This window comes from Lactuca sativa, chromosome 4, assembly GCF_002870075.4.
Source record: "Lactuca sativa cultivar Salinas chromosome 4, Lsat_Salinas_v11, whole genome shotgun sequence".
Taxonomy (NCBI): Eukaryota; Viridiplantae; Streptophyta; class Magnoliopsida; order Asterales; family Asteraceae; genus Lactuca; species Lactuca sativa.
The window spans coordinates 308,420,744-308,446,561 of record NC_056626.2 but is presented as its reverse complement, the minus strand read 5'-3'; the positions used below and the strand labels follow the sequence as shown (position 1 = coordinate 308,446,561).

General features: G+C 40.2%; 1 protein-coding gene across 1 annotated transcript; it reads right to left on the bottom strand.

Annotated features, from left to right (window-relative positions):
• Positions 1–22,694: 22,694 nt before the first annotated feature.
• On the bottom strand, positions 22,695–25,598 carry LOC111891385 (NEP1-interacting protein-like 1). The gene is made up of 5 exons (XM_023887430.3): positions 25,211–25,598; positions 24,411–24,589; positions 23,961–24,044; positions 23,462–23,629; positions 22,695–22,984 (listed from the first exon to the last, which is right to left on the bottom strand). The coding sequence occupies exons 1-5, from the start codon at positions 25,374–25,376 to the stop codon at positions 22,862–22,864; spliced, it is 720 nt and encodes a 239-aa protein (XP_023743198.1). The 5' UTR covers positions 25,377–25,598; the 3' UTR covers positions 22,695–22,861.
• Between the last annotated feature and the right edge of the window lie 220 nt (positions 25,599–25,818).

Genomic DNA, 25,818 nt, shown 5'->3' with positions numbered 1-25,818 from the left:
TCTTCTCTCTCCGATATTACATCGTTTTACGTGCAATTTTAACCCCTCGAAGCCCCGATATCAACCCCGAGACCCGAAGCAAGTCCCGAAGCCCGAAGATCCCGAGAAGAAAAGAGTTTCCGAGCCAAAGCTCTGCCCGCGAGAAACCCGGTGTGTGAAGTGATCCCGGTTTCATCGAAGAATACTACTTCTACAAGCCATAGTGCTGTCCGATCATCTTCTGATCAAGTGAGTGTATAGTCACTTTCGTCTTACACATAGATATGAAGTATTTTATAAAATACATGCTATGTGTATATATATAGTTGTTTATATGTGTGAGTGTGTGGTCACTTTCTTCTAACACATAAATATTAAGTATTTGCTATGAAATATGTTCTATGTGTATAATATAAAGTTGTTTATATGTTTGAGTGTGTGGTTACTTTCTTCTAACGTATAGATATGAAGTATTTGCTAAGAAGTACGTGTTATGTGTTTATACATTGTTTGCTTACTTAGGATGAGTGTGGAATGGATGTTTTATATAGTTTTTAAATGAGTTAAACTGTATATGTATTTTATATTTGCGAATATGTTGGGTAGAACATGGGTAGATGAGATAGTTGGTATGTGATAAAATGAGGAGGTATGAAAGATGCTTAAGAGTAATATCGGTAGATGCACCAAGTAGTGAATTTCGTAATCTTAGCAGATGCGCTTATAGGATAATGTCGGCAGATGCGCCAAATAGAGATGTCATAATACTAGCAGATGCGCTTAAGAATAATATTGGTAGATGCACCAAATAGAGATGTCATATTACTAGCAGATGCGCTTAAGAATAATATTGGTAGATGCACCAAATAGAGATGTCATAATACTAGCAGATGCGCTTAAGAATAATATTGGTAGATGCACCAAATAGAGATGTCATAATACTAGCAGATGCGCTTATAGGATAATCCTGGAAGATGCGCTTATAGGATAAGGTCGGCAGATGCGCCTAATAGTGAATGTCGTAATCCTGGCAGAGGCGCTTAAATGATAAAGTTGGTAGATGCGCCTTAAATAACAGTGGAATTTGTGTCTATTCCTTAAAGTCAAATTTTAGGAATGAATGAATAAAGGATAGGTGATTCTTAGGGTAAAACCTTAAGAAATAAAGAAGATAACGGGGATGGGTAATTGGGTTGATTGTTTGATGATTAAATATAATAATTATATTATTGTGGGTTGAAAACCCTATATGCTCACCAGGCTCCCAAGCCTGACCCATTCAGTTTAATTGTATCACAGGTATCGATACAAAGCTGCTTTGCACTGAGATATTAAAGGAGATGTAAATCACTAGAGTAAATGAATGTATGTTCTGTTTATGCTTATGTGTCTGTATCGGAACATGACATCCCGAGGTTTTATTATTAAATGAAAATACATTCTCTTTGAGAAATGTTTTGATAAGTTTTTATCATATCTTGTTTTGGGAACAAATTCCGCAACTGTTTTCTTTAAACGATTACTCTGATTTATAAAACAAATCATAAACAAATCGGTCTTTTCTGGCCGAGAAATTGGGGATGTCACAGAAGTCGAATCCCCCCTCTGGTTAGCTGATAATCGCTTTTTATAACCCTTGGAACCGACTTACGTACGCTGGGCGTAAGTCGGATTATGTTGGGCGTACTTAGAAACTTATCGCGAAGAGGTTATCCGGATGCAAGTAGTTACGCGGGTCGTAACCATAAATTACACATGGCGTAACCCTTGTTTTGCCAATACACTAAGCGTTCTAATCAATTACGTTGGGCGTAATCGGCTCCTCCAACATTTTTTCATTCTTTTAGCTTCTAAGCCCTAATTCCGCTCCAGTATTTTCTTTTGTGCTCTATCGACAACTAATAACTGCAAATCATAATTCAAAGCATTATAAGTACTTTTTAGTTCTAAAGAGAATAATAAAGGCTAAAATATTAAGATATAATGCATAAATATATATAAATAAATAAATATATATATATATATATATATATATATATAAATACACATATCATCCGTCGACTCAAACAACTCCAGGTAGTGCTCCCTCATCTCATCCTTCGGCTCCCAAGTCTATTTCGACCCCTTGCGGTGCTGCCACTGCGCCTTCACCAGCTCAACTACCTTATTCCTTAAGGTTTTCGTCTTTCAATCCAAAATGGTCACCGGTCTCTCAATATAATTTAGGTGGTCATCCACCTGAGTATCCTCCAATGGAACCACTACGGAATCATCCACTAAACAGTTCTGCAACTGAGAGACATGAAACGTGCAATGAATCTGACTGAGCTCGGTTGGAAGATCTAGACGATACGTAACCCATACCACCCGAGCCAAAACCCTGAAGGGACCAATATACATGGGCCCAGCATGCCCCGCTTCCTGAATCGGATGACACCTTTTCAAGGTCACAACTTCAGGAGAACCATATCTCCTACCTAAAATTCAAATTCTGATCGACGCCTGTCAACATAACTCTTCTGTCGACTCTAAGCTGTCTGGAGCCTGCTCCGAACCTGCTGAATTAGCTTAGTAGTCTTGAGTACCACCTTGATACTCCCCATGACTCACTGACCGACCTCACCCCCAACAAATCGGGGTCCTTCATTTCCTCCCATAGAGCATCTCAAAAGGAGGTCGATCAATGCTGGTGTGATAACTGTTGTTATACGAAAATTCCGCTAATAGAAGATACGTATCCTAACTTTCACTAAAATCCAACACACACGCACGCAACATATCCTCTGGAGTTTGAGTAGTCTGCTCACTCTGATCATCGGTCTATAGATGAAATCCGGTACTGAAATGGAGACGAGTGCCCATCTCGTCATGAAACTGCTTCCAAAATATGGAAGTAAAACGAACATCCCTGTCTGAAACCACTGATATCGGCACCCGATGATGTGCCACCACCTCCCTAACATAAATCTTGGCCAACTTCTCTGTCGAAATACTCTCCTGGATCATAATGAAATATGCGCTTTTGGTCAAACGATCCACGATGACCTAGATAGAATCTACTACGCACGTCGTCCTGGGAAGCGTCGTGATAAAATCCATAGTGATGTCTTCTCATTTCCATATAGGAATCTTTATCGGCTGCATTTTTCCATGAGGTCGCTGATGCTCGTACTTGACTTTCCTGCAAGTCAAGCACCGTTCCACGAACTAGGCCACATCCCGATTCATGCAGGGACACCGATAATCAGGACGAAGATCCCTATACATCTTAGTTGCCCCGGGATGAATGGAGAACCTCGACTTATGAGCTCCTCCATCAGCATCTGGCACACACCGCCCCAATAAGGAACCTAGACTCGCCGATTCAGAGTCAACAACCTACGTCTATCAAAATCGAAGGAAGCCACATGCCCTACAATATGTTCGCTCTTCCGGTGCTTTTCCTTCATAACCTCGATCTAAGCCTCCCGAATCCGCTCCAATAGTAGAGTAATCACGGTCATCCTCAAACATATATCCCTGATCAGAGCCGTGGCCTCCTTGTGGTTAAGAGCATCGGCCACCACATTGGCCTTCCCCAGGTGATAAAGGATCTCACAATCATAATCCTTCACTACATCCAACCATCGACGCTGCCTGATGTTCAGATTTGGCTGATCCATCAAGTACCTCAGGCTCTTGTGATTTGTGTAAATAGTACAATGAACCCCATAGAGGTAATGCCGCCAAATCATGAGAACGAAAATCACAGCCCCCAACTCCAAATCATGCATCAGATAGTTCGCCTCATGAGGCTTTAGCTGCCTCGAAGCATACACGATCACGCGACCCCACTGCATCAACACTGCACCCAAACCAGTGATAGAAGCATCACAATAAACCACAAAATCATCAGTGCCCTCAGGCAGGGTCAAAATCAACGCCTCACACAATCATTGCTGAAGAGTCTCAAAAGTTGTCTACTGCTCAGGCCCCCATCGAAAAGTCACTGACTTCTTGGTCAGTCGGGTCAAGGGAACATCGATCTTGGAGAAATTTTGGATGAATCATCGATAGTATCCTGCCAAACCAAGAAATATCTGAATCTCAGATGGAGATTCGGAACCTTCCACTATATCACGGCCTCGACCTTGGCCGGATCAACCAGAATACCGTTCTGGTTGACAAGGTGTCCTAGAAACTGCACCTCGCACAACCATAACTCGTACTTGGAGAACTTTACGAAAAGACTCTCCCTCCTCAAGGTCTCTAGCACCTCCCTCAAGTGCTCCTCATGGAACTCTTAAGTCTTGGAATAAACCAAGATATCATAAATAAATACTATCACAGACCGATCATGTATCGGTCTGCACACGCGGTTCATAAGATCCATGAACGCGACTGGAGCATTAGTGAGCCAATAATGCATTACCACGAACTCATAATGACCATATCGAGTCCGAAAAGCTGTCTACTGCACATCTTCATCCCCGACCCTCATCTGATGATAACCCGGTCGCAAATCAATCTTGGAGAACCAAGATGCACCCTGAAGCTGGTCGAAAAGATCATCAATCCTTGGGAGGGGATAACGGTTCTTCACCGTTACCTTATTCAACTTGCGGTAGTCGATACACATATGATGAGACCCTTCCTTCTTCTTCACAAACATAATCGATGCTCCCCAAGGCAAACTGCTCGGCCTAATAAATTCGTTGTCTAACAGCTCCTGCGGCTGAGAAGACAACTCGTGCATCTCGGGAGGAGCCAACTGATACGGTGATTTTGCTATCAGATCCGTACTTGGAACCAAATCAATCCTAAACTACACCTGTCTCTCCAGATGTACCCCTAGAAAATCCTCCAGGAACACATCCGGGTAATCCTGCACGATCGACATATCATCCATGGTCACCTTACTCTTATATCGGGTGTCCATGACATAGGCAACAAAACCCAAACAACCCTGCTGAAGACAACGTCGGGCCCTCATTGCAGAACACATTATCGGCCCATGTTGCAGTCTCTCAGCCTGGATTAACAACTCTCCCCCACTTGGGGTATGAACCCGAACTAACTGTTGCTCACAGTCGATCTGTAACGCTCTAAAAATTCCAACCAATTTAAACTTTTCAAAAACAACCCAATTTCATAAAGTTATTACAAAAAGGTTTTCAATACATTTATTATCAGAGTATTTCCCAGAAACACATCGTAAACACATAAAACATGAGGAGCGGTACGCTCATGCCTTTGCCTTGCCATGCTCTCCTGAAGTGCCTGAAACATTTAAACCATAATTGTAAGCCCGAAAGCTTAGTGAGATACCCCCAAAATACCAACCACATATACCATACACATAAAATGCCATATCGCAATTGAACAAAGAACAGCCACTTTGGGTCTACTGTGTGACTGGTCTACCGCACTGGCCTACAGTCCACCTGGTCCACCCTCCGAGTCTAGCCATATACCTCGAGTCTACAGTGTGATTCGCCTGCCCACACTGGGCCTTCAATCCACCTGGTCCACTCTCTGAGTCTACAGTATGACTGGTCCGCCCACATCGGGCCTTCAGTCGGCCTGGTCCACTCTCCGAGCCTTGGCACGTCTGGTCCGCCCTCGTGGGGCCTACAGCTTATCCGGACCGCTCGCTGGGTCTTCGGGATAACCGGTCCGCCCTGGGTATGTTGGCCTACAGCACAAAGCAGGACCCACCTCAACCCAAACCCAGTCAACAACCATGTGCACATAAACATATAATCATATAACAACAAATCAACCAATCTAGCAGATCACATACGCAGCACATCCCTACCAGGATTCCGACCTAACCGGTCACTAGCATAACATCATCCTATAAACCAGGATACCGACCCTAACTAGGTCTCTAACATATACCATCCTAACTACCAAGATGCAAACATAACAAAGCAATAACATAACAAACAACTACCCGGATTTCCATCCGATCAAGGGCCGGCCTTGGTGCCTTAGACCCTGTCGATATAGTGAGGATAAATCACCTCGCAACTGCCGAAACTCTGAACTAAAGAAGTAGATTCCCGAACCACCGCCTCACGAAAAATCCCAAACTATCCAAAGCAGCAAAACAATCATTATTCCAAGCACAATATCCTTCCAAGGGTAAATTGACCAAATTACCCTTGACTAAATCTGGTCCAAGACTAAGGCCCACAATCAAAATATGAAAGGCCCAACACTAGGCAAGCTCTCGAGCCCACTAATGGCCTAATTTGCTATATTGGGCCCATTTTCCTTTATGGGCCTTACCCAAAGCCCAATACCCATACTTGGACCATCTTCCCTGACTCCTGATGGTCCACTAAGGCCCAAAGACCCAAAGTCTAAGGCACAGCCCACACCGGGGCCCAAATACTCAAGGCCCAACTGGCAGCGTTACACGGGGCGTAACTCAACGTACGCTTAGCGTACCAGCTCCATGACGAGTATGTTGGGCGTAACTGCAAGTACGCTCAGTGTAGTGCTCTGTTAAGTGATTTCCTCATTAAGTGCTTACTACTCCATTCCAAGGGCTACAAACTCAGATCCAGGTCTTATTTCACGTCTTAAACCATAAAGTCATTGAGTTGGTGACTTAATATGGCTCAAACCAACTCAAACTTCCAAAATGATCTTCTACATCCAAGAAGAGGACTAGATCTCATGCATAGGCTTAATAGAACCCCAAAGGTTGGAACTTTACTGCTTATGGGACTCATATGACTCTAAGGGAGGCAACCCTGGTCTTAGAAACGCGCTTAACCCACCAAGACCCAAACTTGGGACCAAAAGGTCCATAAACTTGTACTAGAGGAGATCTAAGAGATTAATCATCAAGCTCAAGACTTTTTACCTTGCAGAGGTCCGAAATGAAGCACTTATCCCAGATCTACAAGCTCTAGCTTCAAAGGTTCCTCCTAGCCAACCTTCTTCTCTTTGCTTCCAAGCTTTAATCCACAAAAATGGGTTTTCCAAGGTCAAACACACCCAACAATGGAGGTGGGACGGCTATCTTGGGTTTCTGAGGATAAGAGCGTGTTTATGGAGGCTAGGGTGAGAACCATTATGTTCCTTTTATAGTGGCTAACCCAAAAATTAGGGTTTTGAGACTCTAAGCGTACGCTAGGCATACGCCTTGAACACCCGTGACCAACTTGCTCCATTACGCTGGGCGTACCCACATGCGCCCCAACATGCATGCAATGTCTTCCATGCCAACTTTTCTCTATAAGGGCCATTCTTGCCAAATCTTCAAAGTGTCATAACTCCTTCATTCTAGATCCGATTCTGAGGAACTTTATATCCACGGAAAGGTGGCGAGAAGATCTTCACTTCTAGAAACACACCCCGATCCGAAACCTTCCCGAATAATAACCCATTGCTCATGAAAGACCAAAACGCCCTTACTCTTGATCTCGGGAACCCATAAATAGATATTTTAAGAATGGGGTGTTACAATTCTCCCCCACTTAAATTAGGCTTCGTCCTTGAAACCTGCGGAAACACAACTCCCGAACAACCCCTGCACTGCAGATTCCGATTACCCGCCAACTCAGGTTCTTGCAACCTTACTACTGCGTCTTCTTTATCATGGTCTCTAGGCCCTTGGACTCCACCCGAAATCTTTGATATCGTCTTTAGCATCGGTCCAACTACTCCCGAGTTTGTAAACCTGCTGCCTCACCTTCCTCTGTTTCAAATCTCCACTCTGGAGCCACTAACCTCCTCCTTTTCCAAGGAGACTGAAAATATGCCTGAGCATCACTCAAAATTGCCGCTACCTCAATGAGTAGCCAACCCGCAGGTACTTCCATATATTCGGTACAATCCAGTACCTCCTACTAATGACTGAGGCACGACAGTCATCCATTTACTCCACTTCCTCCCCTAACAGAGGACCCACGCTCCTTCCGGAGCTACATACCTTTTCCTTTCTAGGAAATCCACTCAACAACTCTTACGCGCCTGCGCGTGCCGCTGAGCTAAACTCCACTCTACACTATCCATGTAGAGCAACTGCTATTCTCAAACTTCACCTATTCTGATTCTGCAGGCAAGGACTCTCGGATCCATGCACTACCTTCCACTAACATGATCAATACTTGGGGCCAAACCATAACAATTACCATATCCTGGCGACATATCGCCTCATTCTCCTCATACTGATCCACTAACACATACAGAGTCTTCAGCATGACTGGACCGCCTTACCAGGCCTTCAACCTATCTGGACCACTCTCAAAACCTTCAGTATGTCTGGATCGCCCTCCGGGCCTTCATCTTGTCTAGACCGTTCCCCGAGCCTTCGGCCTGACTGGTACGCCTTCCGGCCTTCAGTCTTCCCGGATCGCTCAAACTATCATACATCATTCCAACTATCCTTCTAGGGAATCATACTGTTCTAGTCCCCTAGGGGTTCCGAACTCTCGTTCCGATCCCGTAATCCTTTCCATGGCCTAAACCCAGGCCTCACATCAACCATTATCTTTCCTAAACCCATGGTCTGCTTCCTGCCCCCATTAGTCTGTCACTTACTCACACCATCCCACACTCTTGGCTGACTGAAACACTGCTGAATCTCAACCGCTAATAAACCTCAATACTTGCCGATCCTCCTGAGAATTTTCCAATTCTCCCCACTTAGAGCACTGACTACCAACTACCGGTGACCCAACCGACATCACTTAAACTTTCTTACTCAACAACTTCTCTTATACTTACACTGATTCTAAACGAGCAACCTCCACAAAACCACGTTTCGGCATCGCACAACTTGAACTCTAAGGGAGTTCGACTCCCTGCTGAACACTTCTCAAAACACAATTGCTATACCCGACAATTTAACCATACTACCAAAAGCTGACCATCAATTCCTTGGATGCTAACTGATTCCAATCCCCCAACTACCGACCCCTCAATAATACCACAAACCTGAAAGACCGAACGAATACCATACCATGAATTATGCGAACAAGACTAGCAGATAATATACTCCATAACAACCATAAGATAACAAGATATCAAGAAGGAAACATACCCGCAGCTGCATCCGGTTCTGCCCTGACCTCCCCTGCTATAAGCTGAAAAGCATGCCCCTGAGCCCTCGGGGGCTCTGCTCCACCCTGACCTCCACCCGTAATCCTCAAAGTGGCCGGTGTTGGAGCCTGCACCGGTCCTGCAGCAAGCTGTAGACAGTTGGCCCTCATGTGACCAACCTGATGGCACTGATAACAAATCCTCATATCCTGAACTGGGGCTGACTGACGGCAATACCTCGCATAATGCCCCTCCGTCCCGCACTTGTGGCATGCACCCCCAGACCTACAAACTCCATTGTGACCCTTCCTACACTTCCCACAAGTGCAGCTACTCTGATCTCCCAACCTAGAATCAACGGTCTTGGACCGTTTCGGTGCCGGCTGCGACTGCACCGGGGCCTGCCTCTGCTCTCGCAACTGCAACTCAATCTCCAACTCATGCCGCCGAGCTGCCTCCTGCAACTCCAGCAAGGTCTAGCACCTCTGCGTAGACACAAACGACCTGATATCCCTCTTGAGCATACTCAGATATCGGGACATCTGAGCCTGCTCCGAAGCAAACTCCAGGCAAAACATCTCCCTCTCAGTGAACATCCTGGTGATCTCCGTCACCGACTCTGAATCCTACTTCAGCTCCAGGAACTCCTGAGCCAACCTCTCTCTCTCCACTCGTGGAACATAACGAGTGCTGAACATCTCCCGAAACTGATCCCAAGAAACCGCAGCCCGCTGCGCATCCGAATATGACCCCGTGGTCAACCTCTACCAATCCTTCGCCTCGAGCCTCAACAGGTTCAGAGCACACCTCACCCTCTGATCAGCAGGGCATGAACATGTGAAGAAACACCCCTCCACGTCGGACAACCACCTCATAGCAACAATCGGGTCCTGAACTACATCGAAGGTAGGGGGCTTCGTATTATCGAAGTCCCGATACTGAAAACCTCTACCAGCTCCTACCCTTGCCGCTGCTACAGCCGCTGTAGCCGCCGCGGCTGCCGTCTCTGTAAGAGCTGCATAGTGCTCATCAAAATACTCGACCATGGCGGTCTTGATCGACCCAAATAGTCCCGGCAACTCGGCCCGGAACATAGCAGCAACCTCATCATGCAGGATCTCACGAATCCTAGCATCCAACTCGTCTGTACTCATCTGACCGATAACCTCGGGTGGTGCTGACCCACCCTGACCACCTCCTCCTGCTCCTGATCCTGACCTGGATCCACTCCCAGCAAGCCTCATAACCACCATACTGAAATTACCGCAAAACATCAAACGCTTCTCACTAACCTGAGAACCGACTCTCGACCCAACCCTAGGGGTTGTGACTTCCTTGGTATGCGTATGGGTCCAGTGCTTTCAGTAGTACAGGCCCATACTACCTTCCACACCTACCCATATTTATATCAAGTATCACCACAACACCCTAGTGAAGAACAGGCATAACAAGCACTCAACCCTCACTCCTAGAGGAACACTGGAAATCTCATACAGAAAGAAACCCTAGGCTAGCAGGCATCATAAATCAGGCAACTTTATCATGCATACCTGAAGATCCCTAGCCTAGTACTAGCATGTTGTTCTATCATATCTCATAAACAAATAACTTGTATGGTATTTTGTGGTTACTTACTGGCTCCGGCTGATCGTACCTCCGTGTCCTCCTTTACTCATTTTTGAAAACCATTTTAAATTCTCTTTTGAAAACTCTCCTTGATTTGAGACTGGATTCACACGAATGTTCCTCCAATTCACTCAAACCAAGGCTCTGATACCAACTTGTAACGCTCTAAAAATTCCAACCAATTTAAACTTTTCAAAAACAACCCAATTTCATAAAGTTATTACAAAAAGGTTTTCAATACATTTATTATCAGAGTATTTCCCAGAACCACATCGTAAACATATAAAACATGAGGAGCGGTACGATCATGCCTTTTCCTTGCCACGGTCTCCTGAAGTACCTGAAACATTTAAACCACAACTGTAAGCCCGAAAGATTAGTAAGATACCCCCAAAATACCAACCACATATACCATACACATAACATGCCATATCGCAACAGAACAAAGAACAGCCATGCACTTCGGGTCTACTGTGTGACTGGTCTGCCGCACCAGCCTACAGTCCACCTGGTCCACCATCCAAGTCTAGCCATATACCTCGAGTCTACAGTGTGATTGGTCCACCCGCACCGGGCCTTCAATCCACCTGGTCCACTCTCTGAGTCTACAGTATGACTGGTCCGCCCACATCGGGCCTTCAGTCGGCCTGGTCCACTCTCCGAGCCTTGGCACGTCTGGTCCGCCCTCGTGGGGCCTACAGCTTATCCGGACCGCTCGCTGGGTCTTCGGGATAACCGGTCCGCCCTGGGTATGTTGGCCTACAGCACAAAGCAGGACCCACCTCAACCCAAACCCAGTCAACAACCATGTGCACATAAACATATAATCATATAACAACAAATCAACCAATCTAGCAGATCACATACGCAGCACATCCCTACCAAGATTCCGACCTAACCGGTCACTAGCATAACATCATCCTATAAACCAGGATACCGACCCTAACCAGGTCTCTAACATATACCATCCTAAATACCAAGATGCAAACATAACAAAGCAATAACATAACAAACAACTACCCGGATTTCCATCCGATCAAGGGCCGGCCTTGGTGCCTTAGACCCTGTCGATATAGTGAGGATAACTCACCTCGCAACTGCTGAAACTCTGAACTGAAGAAGCAGATTCCCGAACCACCGCCTCACCAAAAATCCCAAACTATCCGAAGCAGCAAAACAATCATTAGTCCAAGCACAATATCCTTCCAAGGGTAAATTGACCAATTTACCCTTGACTAAATCTTGTCCAAGACTAAGGCCCACAATCAAAATATGAAAGGCCCAACACTAGGAAAGCTCTCGAGCCCACTAATAACCCATTAATGGCCCAATTTGCTACATTGGGCCCATTCTCCTTATTGGGCCTTACCCAAAGCCCAATACCCATACTTGGACCATCTTCCCTGATTCCTGATGGACCACTAAGGCCCAAAGACCCAAAGTCTAAGGCGCAGCCCACACCGAGGCCCAAATACTCAAGGCCCAACTGGCAGCATTACGCGGGGCGTAACTCAACGTACGCTTAGCGTACCAGCTCCATGACGAGTATGCTGGGCGTAACTGCACGTATGCTCAGCGTAGTGCTCTGTTAAGTGATTTCCTCATTAAGTGCTTACTACTCCATTCCAAGGGCTACAAACTCAGATCCAGGTCTTATTTCATGACTTAAACCATAAAGTCACTGAGTTGGTGACTTAATATGGTTCAAACCAACTCAAACTTCCAAAATGATCTTCTACATCCAAGAAGAGGACTAGATCTCATGCATGGGCTTAATAGAACCCCAAAGGTTGGAACTTTACTACTTATGGGACTCATATGACTCTAAGGAAGGCAACCCTGGTCTTAGAAACGAGCTTAACCCACCAAGACCCAAACTTGGGACCAAAAGGTCCATAAACTTGTACTAGAGGAGATCTAAGAGATTAATCATCAAGCTCAAGACTTTTTACCTTGCAGAGGTCCGAAATGAAGCACTTATCCCAGATCTACAAGCTCTAGCTTCAAAGGTTCCTCCTAGCCAACCTTCTTCTCTTGGCTTCCAAGCTTTAATCCACAAAAATGGGTTTTCCAAGGTCAAACACACCCAACAATGGAGGTGGGATGGCTATCTAGGGTTTCTAAGGATAAGAGCATGTTTATGGAGGCTAGGGTGAGAACCATTATGTTCCTTTTATAGTGGCTAACCCAAAAATTAGGGTTTTGAGACTCTGAGCGTATGCTAGGCGTACGCCTTGAACACTCGTGACCAACTTGCTCCATTACGTTGGACGTAACCCAGCTTACGCTGGGCGTACCCACGCGCGCCCCAACATGCATGCATGGTCTTCCATGCCAACTTTTCTCTATAAGGGCCATTCTTGCCAAATCTTCAAAGTGCCATAACTCCTTCATTCTAGATCCGATTCTGATGAACTTTATATCCACGGAAAGGTGGCGAGAAGATCTTCGCTTCTAGCAACACACCCCGATCCGAAACCTTCCCGAATAATAACCCATTGCTCATGAAAGACCGAAATGCCCTTACTCTTGATCTCGGGAACCCATAAATAGATATTTTAAGAACGGGGTGTTACACTATCACTACCCCATTAGAGCTCAGCCAATCCATGCCCTTGATAACCTTGTTCCCACGTAGCGGAATGGGAATCAAGTCAATCGGATACTGCTCGCTGAATAACTGAAGGGTACAACCCCGATGAACCCTCGCAACTTGAACAAACCTATCATCAACAATCTCGACATCTAAAGGACAATCCAGCTCCTCCGGAGCACCAGCAAACCTCTTGGTAAGCGCAAGATATAAAAACGATCGGGTAGCCCCCGAATCACAATACCAAAGCATATATATCATTCACAAGGAACGATCCTAAAATAAAACACATAAACATAAGCAGTCAATTCAATATAAATAAAGAGATAGTGAGAAGATGCAGATTCGTCACGACATTGGGAGCTGCACGCGCCTCCTCTTCCGTTGGTTGGAAAGCCCTGATCTTCGCCGCAGGCGCATCTGCCCGACCCCAGCGGCCGTCAGTAATCCAGAGAGTCGTAGGAGCAGGTGCTAACACCATTCCTGCTGCAGCCAAACTCGAACAATGTTCCTTCTTGTGGCCCCTCTGATTACACTGGAAAAAAAATCAAATCAGATACCAAGGTGATGGTGGGGGTAACACAATCCCTGCTGACATGACCAGTCCGACCGCAATTGAAGCAACCAGAACCACCCACCCTGCATGTTCCCTCGTGCGACCTGTCGCACTTGCCGTAGAGGCCTCGGCCCTTGTAACACATGTTCCATGTATTACTTAGTTTATTTAATTTTAAGGTATTATGCCTGGACTCGACGAGTTGGGATTCCAACTCGTCGAGTAGAGACATTTATATAAACGTGTGATCGGGACCTACTCGACGAGTCGGAAGGCCCCGACTCGGCAACTAGGAGCTATGATGTGTGCAAACTCACTTAGTTTTAAACCTACTTTTAATTATAAAATAAACACACAAAGGCAGTGGACCTATCAATTGTGGTATAATTAAATAAGTAGGGTATCGAACACAGGGAACAATAAATTAAAACTAAAAACTAATTTTATCTAAATTAATTAATAAGTAGGGGTTTTCTCTAGTTTTACAAGACTAGAAACTTACTAACTATTACTTAATCTAAAAACTAGAAAACTAAGAATTAACTAGATTCAATAATGGGAAGGAACTTCTGTTTAGTTCAACTCAATTGATCCTATGGTTGATTTCAAGGTAATGGTGCAATGGATTAATTCTTTTATTGGTTAACGATTCAAGTGATTAGATTCGCATTCACTACACTAATCCTTAGCAAATAAACTAACTTAAACAGTGGCCAGTTGTCTAATTTAATTCAATTCACTAGGTTAATTATTCGGGTTAATTTAGACTTGCAATAGTTAACTAATTTGGTCTTTTAATTAACTTCTTGTTTGATGGTCATCACACAAGCTTGCACATGAATTTACTCAATTTTCTTATTAATTCTAGTTTCATGTTCATTAATCCTAGACATATGATAAAGTGGTCATATAACATATGAGGTTGATAATCAAAAGATGTTCATGCTATTTAATTACCTTCCTATTAACAGAAAATTAATTATTATTCACACACAAGGTTCTTTAGCAAGCTAAAATAACAAAAATCACCAACTTAGAATTAATCCTACCAATAATCAAACCATAGTATCAATTTTGTATCCCCAAACAGAAGTCTAAAAGTTTTAGCTCATAATTAAAGTAAATAACAGCAAACAAACAGATTTTAATTGTTTAACCATAATGAATAAACAAAAGATTAAGTAGAATGATGAAATTTGCCTCAATTCTTCCTTCGGAATTGGATTCTAGCTTGTATCTTCGTCCTCTAGGGTTTTTCTGACTTCTTAATCACAGCTAAACTCTCCAGAATCGTTCCAGAATTCCCCCTCATCGTTCTGAGGAGTTATCTTTATATATGCGAATCGACTCGTCGAGTCAGGTGCCGAGTCGTCGAGTCCATCTCTCAGTCCTCGTATGCGATAAGTCTCTGGTTCTCCGAGTCTTTATCTTCTCGAATATTCGTGTGGACTCGCCGAGTAGTCGACCCTACTCGCCGAGTATGTGTTATTTTTAGTGTTTTTTTTCTTCTTTGTTCCATTCTCGAACTCTCAACCGCTTCTCCTGCTTCCTTTTACTTCTGAGCTTCATTTTTGGACTAAAAACATAATTCAAAGACTTTTAAGTACCTTTTGTCCACAAAATGCGATAATTTAGCTAATAAATGAATAAAAATCTATACTTAATATGAACTAAATATGTACATATCAAGCTGTCAAAAGAAACCCTAATTTTCAGGGTTTGTACCCTATATATAGAACATTAAATCTTAGGGCTGGCCTCCTTACCAGCCTCCCTTTCCTAGAAGAAATCCTAGATCGTTTTCTCCACTTGTTCATGGAGTTTTGAGAGCTTGAGAGTGATTCTTGAAGGAAGTCTTGAAGAGAGAAGTACCAAACTTGGAGGGGTGACCTTGGATCCAGAAAGTCTTCATCAAAGGCTACATATTGGAGGTATAAAGTCGCAACCTTGACTTATTGATTAGTAGATCTCATTTCTCGTAGTGTTAGCCTAGTTTGGGACTATTTGGGTTTAAGCAAGTTATGAAGTTATGGTTTCAGATCTGGACATATCAGGGCCTTTGGGGACTTAAAGTTGCCAACCTTATCAAGTCCTTGACCTCCTTCATGCTCCAAGTCCTTTGACAAGCATTGATTAAGTGTTTTTAGCCTTGGATGCCTTGAATGCACGTAAAGTTTGCAACTTTACATGGTATCTTAACTAGGGAAGGCTAGATCTGAAGTTTGGGACTCTAGATCCCACTGGAAAAGGCCAAAAATGAGAAAGACTAATGGAACTTTCCGAGTTCTTTAATCAACTCGACGAGTCGGCCAAGGGGTTTACGGCCAAAGGGTTTACGGCCAGGGGTTTTTGGTTGAGAGTTGGCGGCCATGAACATTAGGGAACTCGACGAGTCACTCAAGTGACTCGGCGAGTTGACAAGTTATGCAAGGAACTCGACGAGTGGTTGGTTGTACTCGACGAGTTGAGGTCAACATGGACTGTTGACCTCAACAATGGACCTTGACTTTGTCCAGGGTTGACCTGAGGGTATTTATGGGTTTGTGTCAAGTTAATCACCTGATTATTATGGGCAATTAAGAAGGAGCAGAGTGTGGGATATATCTGATTTCAGCTTATCAGTTCAACATTCGAGAGGTGAGTCTTCTCACCATACCAGTGGGTCTAAGGCACCAAGGTCGGCCCATTTTAGGTTATATGGTACACTAGTTGTTGTAGAGATATGGGGTATGATAGTTAGCTTTATGCTAAGTGGTATGCTAGTGATTATTTGATATGTGGTATGCTAGTTGTCTTTGTGATACTTGCATGGAAGACCATGTGGCGTAGCCCATGGCACAATGGTATAAGACCCTAGGGGAGCCCACGACATCCTTACAGGTTTATGTACGTGTTATGTGTAGATACTCCTGTGATACATGATAAGCTATTTGATTATATATGGTATTTGCAGGGAAAGACCATCGGGGGAGCCCATGGCACTTGGATGTAAGATCATCTGGGGAGCCTATAGCTATCCGACAGGGAAAGACCATGGGGGAGCCCATTACACTTAGGTGTAAGACCATGTGAGGGAGCCCATGGCGTACTTATGCAGGGATATGTGGTAGAGATAGCTTTATGGCTAATATGTTATGTGAAATGTGGTAGAGATAGCTTTTATAGCTAATGATATATAGTAGAGATAAATTTATAGCTAATATGATATGTGTTATGAGGATTGTGTGTGGGGTATGCTCTGGGGGACTCACTAAGCTTTATGCTTACAGTTTACAGTTTTGGTTTCAGGTATCAACAGTTTGGAAAAGGAGAGCTCGGATTGATCGCAATGCACACACCTATGATTTCCGCAACGAATGATTTTGGGATGAACTCTGATAAATGATTTACTTAACGATGATTTGAAATGTTTGAAATAAATGGTATCAATGTTTTAGCTATATTAAAAATGAAATTTTTATCCTTGATTTTTGGGTCGTTAGAAGTTGGTATCAGAGCCTAGGTTTGAGGGATTCCGGGATACCTTTGGGTGTGTCTAAACTCAAACTGAGGATCTATAAAGTCTACCTGTTTTGAGAGATTCCTGTGTATGTGGATCTTATAGCCTCAGAATAATTGATTTGGTCTGATTTCCTGTTTTGTGTATAATTTGCATGCATAAGGCAGCCGACAGCGATGGTGGATATGGACATCATGGGTTGTGGCATATGGGCCGAATGTTCTATGACAGTTTGTGGGTTGGAGATTACCCTGGAGTAAGCTTAGGATGAGATTAGTGACAAGAGTCACCTGATTGTGAATTTTATGTACAAATAGAATTGTTTGATTGGAATATGTTGGTTAGTTTTTCGTTGTCCGAATGCTGCTTGCTTTGTGCTTTGTGGGACTACTAGGAATGTGAGCTAGCTACTAAGTGAATATGCTAGGTCACATGTGGCACAAGCTGGATAATCTCAGAGTAATGGATTTGGCCCTATTGTGCAACTCTTGTTTGAGTCTAACCATTCTAGGATTGAGCTTGTTACTCGAAGGATTATCTGATCTCTGTTGCATGTGGCTATATTCATAAGGTAGCTAGTTGACATTATTGCGAATATTTTAACATGTGAGGGCTGGGTGGGTTCAGGAACCTGGTTTTACATCGATTTCTAAACCGAATTGAACCGGCCGGTTTTTAGAAAAACCCGGTTGAACCGATCAAAATATACCAGTTGAACCGGTTAAACCAAATAAAAACACATGGAAAAGAACCATTTTCATAATAAAATTTTATGAATTTTTTCAAATCTATATAGTTTTCTCTAAACAAAAACATATGATAAATGTTATAAAGTTTTTAATGTATTTGGAGTGATCTACAACTTATTTGTATATATACTTTTAATGTTTGAACTTGTAAACATGAAATTCATGATTGATATATGTATGTATATATAGAAAAAAAGGAAAACATATGAAAATTATAGAAACCGGTTGAACCGTGAACCGGTCACTTTACCGGTTCAAATAAAAAACTGGTTTTTAAAACATTGATAATAATATTATGGGTTGAAACCCCTATGTGCTCACCAGACTCCCAAGCATGTTCACTCAGTTTCTTTGTATCATAGGTAATGATACGAAGGTACAATCCACTGTGAAATTCAAGGAGTATAGACCATTAGTGCAATGAGTTACTGTAAGGCTTATAATGATTACATTTATGCTTATATATCTTGTATTAGTTATGACATCCAAAAGTTTATAATAATCAATGAAAAACATTTCTTCGGAAATACTTTTTATGGGACAGATTCTGCATTCATAAACAAACCCTGTTTTTTTTAATAAGCATAGATAAAACGGTCTTTTCTGGCCTAGAAAATTGGGGATGTCACAGTATCTAATATTTCCAATTCTCCATACTTGCCTTCTTTCCAATCAGTCAATGTAGTTTACACTTTAATACATTAGGACAATATACTTTTGTTTTATAAACTTTATATTCGCTTTAATTAAACTTCCTAACTTCTTCATTTCAGTTGTATTATTGAATCCTTTGATCTTACTATAAGAAACTATTTCTTTTTTCCTGGCCTTCATCATTTGTAACTCTTCTAATAATTATTCATTTCGAATCCCAAAATCTTCTTCATACTATGACGATTCCCATATTTCTTAGTTACAATCAAACGACTCACAATTTCTGTTGGTCAATCTTTAAATCTTCTAGTTGCACTACATTGCAAGTGGAACTTCGAATCAATGGTTGTATCTAGGCCAAATACCAAATACACATGGACATGCATCATCTATGCAAACCATTTATTATGATCTCTTATTTATTCATGATATATGTTCTTTAAACAATCCATTTAAACCTTCACTGACTTCAAATCATCATGTCCCGAGCCTTGTACTTTGTGCACGAATATTCATATAATTCATGTCTTATTGAATTTCACATCTTACTAAACATTTCTTTCCATTTCCATTTGTCTTTAGATGTAGAAATCGGCAATAAGGGTGTGCGTGTTCTCTTTTCGCTAAGGTATTCCTTATCAAGTTTAGCACATCAAAGTGATATGCTCTTACAATTTACGTATCATCGACATTTTCTTTACATTATACTACATCTTTATCCAATACATCATGAAATATTTTTAATTATTCACATTCGGAAGTTGTAACTCAATTATTTTCTTTTCCTCCACTTGTCTTAGTTATAACTTTAGTTCCTTGCTCAACACTTGGTTTTTTCAACCAATGCACGTCGAGGTTTTTAATCCTCATTAGTCGATTTCTCATGATTGTATTCGATTGACAACCAAATTTCTCATCCTTCGCTCAACTATACTCCTTTCTTTAATTACTTTCATTCATATATTTTTTTCTTACTTATCTTAATTGGGTTATCCGTCCCATCAATCTATGTTACAACTCGATTAACTGTATAACACAAGTCATTTTCTTTATTTCATTTCTATCTTTCAGTTTCCATTAAAAAATAGAGTTCTCATTTACACAAACTTGGAATGTTGTAAATCAATTATTGAGTTGGAGAAGACTTTCAAGAAGTTATCTAATAAAGTTTTTAATTTGAAAAGAAAAATACTCTTACTAGCATTAAAAGAGTTGGAGAATAAACAACTAGGAAGATACTAACAAATTAGTGTTATAGATTAAAGGACATCTTGAACTGTCATTTGCAAGAACGTTTGTTGTAGTTCCTGACCAAGATACTAAAAAAAAGGAAAAGAGGATAAGCCTAAGATTTCCATTCCTATAAGATGCTCTCTGTTAGATTTATATGCTCATGAATCATTTTAGAATGATGTTTGCTAATAACATATGGTTCTATAGGGTCACACCTTTAACAAGTAGTCACTTACTGAATATTTATTAGAATTTGATTATTAATAAATATTATCAACTCTTATAATTAATTGAGGAATTATTATTTTATATAAATAATATTTCTAGAAGGTATAACTAGCTATTTAATCACACGGTATGATCTAATCTGTTGTGTACAAGTTTTTGGACCTCTTCAAGTTCAAAAGATAAAGACATGTACATGTATTAAATGGGTTGAACTATAAGACACTCCATCTCCCCTCTCTTCCTTACTTTCGGCTGAGACCATCCCATTGGGATGGTATATTGCTTGTTTGACTTATTCTTAGATGCATCATACCTCTATGTTTTCATCCCTTTGCATTTAGTAAGAGCATGGATCTTACATCCAAGTGTGAATATATAAGAGAGTGTGAGGCTTGCCTTTTTGGTTAGTCTTTCATCTTTTTCTTTCTCATTGTCAAAACTAGCTCATCCCCTCTCCTTTCTCTATATTGAAGACTAGTGAAAGAAGTTGGTGGTTTTAAGTGTTTGTCCTGGAAGAATAAATTGTGTTTGGTTCTTAAAGGCTTAAGAAATACTTTTACAAGAGAGAACTAGTATTCTTAGAAATTCAAACTTGTTGGTGGATACATTATAGAGAAACTCTTCATTGGGTTTGGCCGTCTACGACATCTCCCAGATTGTCAAGTGGGATCAAGTCTGTAAAGGTTGTCATCTAAACATCATATGGTTGTTTTATAATCTTTCAAACTAATGTAATTGAATCCTTGGTGTTTATTTTTTAAATTTGTCTTAAAATAATAGTTACCGTTTTTCGTTATAAGAAAAAAAAATCATTTTTAAGCTTTCAAAACTCATCATTGTCTTCCCAAGTCACCTCCAAAGCAACTGAATAAGAAGTTGAGAAAAACTACTTTGGGAGAAGAATCGTAGAACGATGATGAAGACAAAGAACCAATTGGCATCATCTTTAAGAAAGAATAAGATAGAGGAAGATAGAAAAAAAGGATACTAAACTCTGAAAGAAAAGGTTGGATAATATGAAATAGATTCAAGTGAAAGTTCTTAGGAGAATCCATAAAAACCTACAAGTTAAACACAAACCGAACCCCAACCGCCCAACTCAAACCACTCAAGCTCAACTACCCAATTATGAAATATGAATCCCTCAAATGCATACCCACTTACAAATTTGACCTTTCCATTAGCATCAACACTAAATCAACCTACCTAAGCAAGAGCAAGACCATCCATTGAAACTATCCAAACTCTACCTACCCAAATAGCCTTTACCCAATCAATCACTCAAAATATACTATACCTACTATCGGAATTTCCACTTCTAAACCAAAAGGTAAAGACATATCATTTACTAAGCTTGTTGCTACCTATTCCATAAAGAAGAAGGGTCCCACTATTGACCCTAAGGATAGAGGAATATGATCATTTGTTTCCTAATTCAGTGAGGCCTATTGTACAAGAGCTTATTGTATAGGATCCTGTTGTTGAAGTGCCTGGTGAGAATAAAGAAGAAGAATATTTTGATATTAAAGCTTAAGTTGATATTTAGTTGGAAGAAGCAAGATTGCTAGAACTTGAAGGAATTGTCAAATAGGAGTTTTATGATGCTTAGTTACTAAAACAGACGACTTATCAACAACTACTTGGGATTGGAAGTTCATCAAAGATCCTATTATAAAAATTATCAAATCATACAAAAAGCATGAGGAAAAAGAGCTTTTCCTCCCATTACAAAACATAGGAGGATGGGCAAATCCCTTTTATCAATCCCACAAGGTCACCAACGTCTAGAGTCTAATTCTCAAACATGGAACATCCCATCAGAGGGAAGAAGAAAAGTACAAGAAATTCCTTAAAATATGTAGATTATATATGCAGAAACTATCAAGGATTTTGCTTCACTAGATCTTGAACTAAGAATATTCATTCAAGCACAAATTCATGTTCATTACTTGAAATTAGAAAACATGGAAAGATTGGAGAAAGGGATACTATTGGAAATACCTGAGAAAGTAGTAATATATTCTTACAAGAACATGAATATGTTTATGAGACTTGAAAGAAGCACTTGTTTCCAATCTCATTATTGGGCAAGGTGATTGAGATTTTGAAGTAGTTTAATGATGATCTAAATGAACTAAGGGCTGAATATGTTATGTTGCTATAATAGTTCAATATTGTATGAAGATTGGCAATGGATTTGAAATACAAGATTGACTTCAAGTAAAAGATTTTAAGGTTTGCAAGGATTTTTGCATTTGGTGTTTGATGTTGCATATCAATGTTACTTTGCAAGTACTTTGCAATGGTGTTGCAAGTATTGGTGTAGATGTTTGTTCTATACCACTTCATTGGGCACAACAACCTTCTTTCAGGTATTTTCAGTTATTCTTGATGATTAGGATAAGAAGATTTATGTCTTTTACACAGACGGAAGATTGATAATGAGTTTTTTCCCATCTTTTTTGGTGGGACAAAAACTTACAATTATTTGTGTCCCATAGTCCAAAACAAGAAAGTACCAAACAAAAGAGTGGGAAATGTTGAAACTATACTTTTATACATAAAACCTCATCTATATCATGATACATATACAAAACAGATCATACAAAAAGTTAGGGTCTAACCCAAGAAATAAAGAAACTTCAGGGGTCAAACTGAAAAAAAAATGGGAATTTACATGACTCAGAAAAATATAAAAAAATAATTTAAATATCTCTTCTACATAATGGACAAGACCCATGTCTCACAAGCCATTTATCAATGCATGGTAGGTGGAACATATGATGACATTGTGGCAAACTTCTAACTGTTTCTCCAAGTTGGAAATCCTGTACAAATAAATATCAAGTACCAAATCCTCAATTAGAATTTCATCAATATTTATAAATCATGATATGCTTCAAACATTTGTTTTATATACATAGAGGGCTTAATGAGTGTTTCTCTTTTGACTTGATGCATAAAGAATGACTTAATAAAGAACACTAGAGAACTGAATTTTTCCCCATTAAGTCAAACTTTTTACTAATTTTCCTTCATTTTAGACTTCCATGTACCAAATTGTGCCATCATTTTTTCATATATATTTATAAATATTTAATTCAAATAGCATTTTATCCTAATAAATATGAAAGAACTAGTTCAACTACCACCCAAGTTGCCTTACTTTAAAATGATTGTCTATGAACAATGCATGTTTCAAGCAAGAACAAGCTAATTACACTTTTTTCAACATCTCGTATATGCAAATGACGTAAATGCCCTCATCCTTAGAGCTAAAAGAAAATTAGGAATGATGATATTACCTGTAGGCATACAGAGCAAGAGACTCTCTCCCCTGAATCATCCACATCATTATCACTTGTAATTGCAATTTTGGGTATTTTTTCAAGAGAATATTCAGGCAACCCTTTAGAACCTCCAATGTCAAATATGCTATGAAGCTCATCAAATCCAGTTTCAATAGCTCCCATCTAAGTTATAACACAAAAATGGGTCATGAACATTGCACAATGAGAAAGTTTGTTTTATAAAAAGCCAAAAATAGAAATATACTTTCATTTATTTATGTATAATAGCATCCTATTTCCATTTCTTTCCATTTTCCAATACAATTATAGTCATGAAAATTGGTTTGAATTGGATAGCATTGCTATAAATGAGTAGAAGTTTCAAAGTACAATATTGTAATAGGGAGAAATAGAAGTAGAATACTATAATAACAAAATTAATAAAAAAAAAAAAATTATGGTGCTATATACAAAGAATAAATGAATTGAAATTATCAGATTTTGCAGAATTTACCTGACTTTGAACTGCACTTAACATGGCTGGACCAATACGTTCACGAACAAGCCTACCACTTAACAAGCTTACAATCACATCAATCTGTGACAATTTTTAGCAAAAATGGATTAGCATTTGTAAAACTAAATAAAACTCAAAGAATCATTTTCTTGAAACATACTGTTGTATTTCAAGAAAGTGAGAGAGAACAGCCAATTGATCAAGAAGTTGTAAAAGTAACCCTTTTTAAGCACCCCTAAACTTGATTTTCGTAAAAATTATCGTTCTTTCCGATGTATTGATGAAAAGTTTGAATCTTTGAAACAACTTTGTGATTTATTTCTTCAACATTGTTGATATCTTTGGAAGAAAAGGAAGTTTCTACAAAAGGGTTATTTTTCCAACAACCCCTGAGAGCCCAGTTGAATTCGATAAACATATGAAGGTTAGAAAAGTAAAATTGCTCACCAAGTATAGAAGACAACCAATCCCAGATTCATCTGATTTCCACAAAACAAGTGAAGATTCAAAGACTTCAATGGAAAAAACAGCACCCGAAATGGCTCCAACTGCAGCTCCCCTCACAAATCCACTCTCTGTTTCTTGGCCTATCAAAGCCCCAGTCATTGCCCCTAATAAAGTCCCAACTGCAAAGATATATCATATACTCATATTAGATTTTTATAAGAAGAAGATGATGAAGTTCCTTTGTTTATAAGAAAATAAAGTGGTCTTCATATGTTTACACTTTTTTCAAAACAAAAAGATTTCTTGAACCTTTATCAAGTTAATTATAAAAATGGTCTTGCTGATATCAAGTAAAATCGAAAAGAAAGGAGGGAATTGACATGATTTGGATAAGATTGATTAGCTTTTTATTCAAATATGTAAAAAAGTAAAGATGGCTGAAGCTTTTTTTTTATTATTATATATGTTGCTTTATCTTAATCTTGCTTCACGTTTTACATATACATCATCATTCATCAATTCGTTAAGCAACAGCAACCATAAACATGCTAGTTGAATGAAATTTTGATAATTAGAGATGAAATCGAAAGGGAACCTACAAGGGTATAACCCCCTAACCCTAACATAACAAATTGAGAAGCAAGTTCGGATGAATTTGGGAATTTAGATAGAAAAACAAGAAATCCCTTTTCCTATTACGGAAAACCCACATGAAAAAACTTACAAATATCAACAACAGAAATCCAATTTCGACAAATTAAGATACAAAATTGGGATAAACAAGAGAAAGGAACACAAACCTAATGCAAAGAAGAAGGTGAAAATTGCAGAGAAGACATTCCCAATAATCACAGGAACTGCAGGGGTGAAGAAATCTTTGACTCTGAGAAACGAATTGACGAATGAAAAAGAAGAAATGTTTGAAGATAAGGGCGAAGAATGAGAAGGGTATGAGTAGAAGGCCATTATTAACGAATTGTACACAAGATTTCTTGAAAAATGTGTTTGATGTTTAAATAGAAGACGCGGAAAGGAAAGGATCGATACTTCGTCGTTAAGAGAGAAAGAAACCCAATTGAAATAACCAGCCAACAAGCATTTATAGCTTTGCGACTTTCTTGTGGATCATCAACAACGAGAAATTTTAGTAATCTCGGACATGTAAATTCTTTTTGGATATCGAGACTCTTTATGGACACCAAGTTGAATTATTTTAAAAGATATTATCTTTTGATATTGTATTTGCTGTTTTATGAAAAAATTAAAACTTCCTATATATAGAAAAAGATGTAAAAAGAGAGATTAGAGAAATATCTCTTATGTAGAACATTTTATTTCAAACTTATATAAAATAATTAGAATAAAATCTCATGTAGTACGATTTTAAAAACCATTTGTTTAATATACT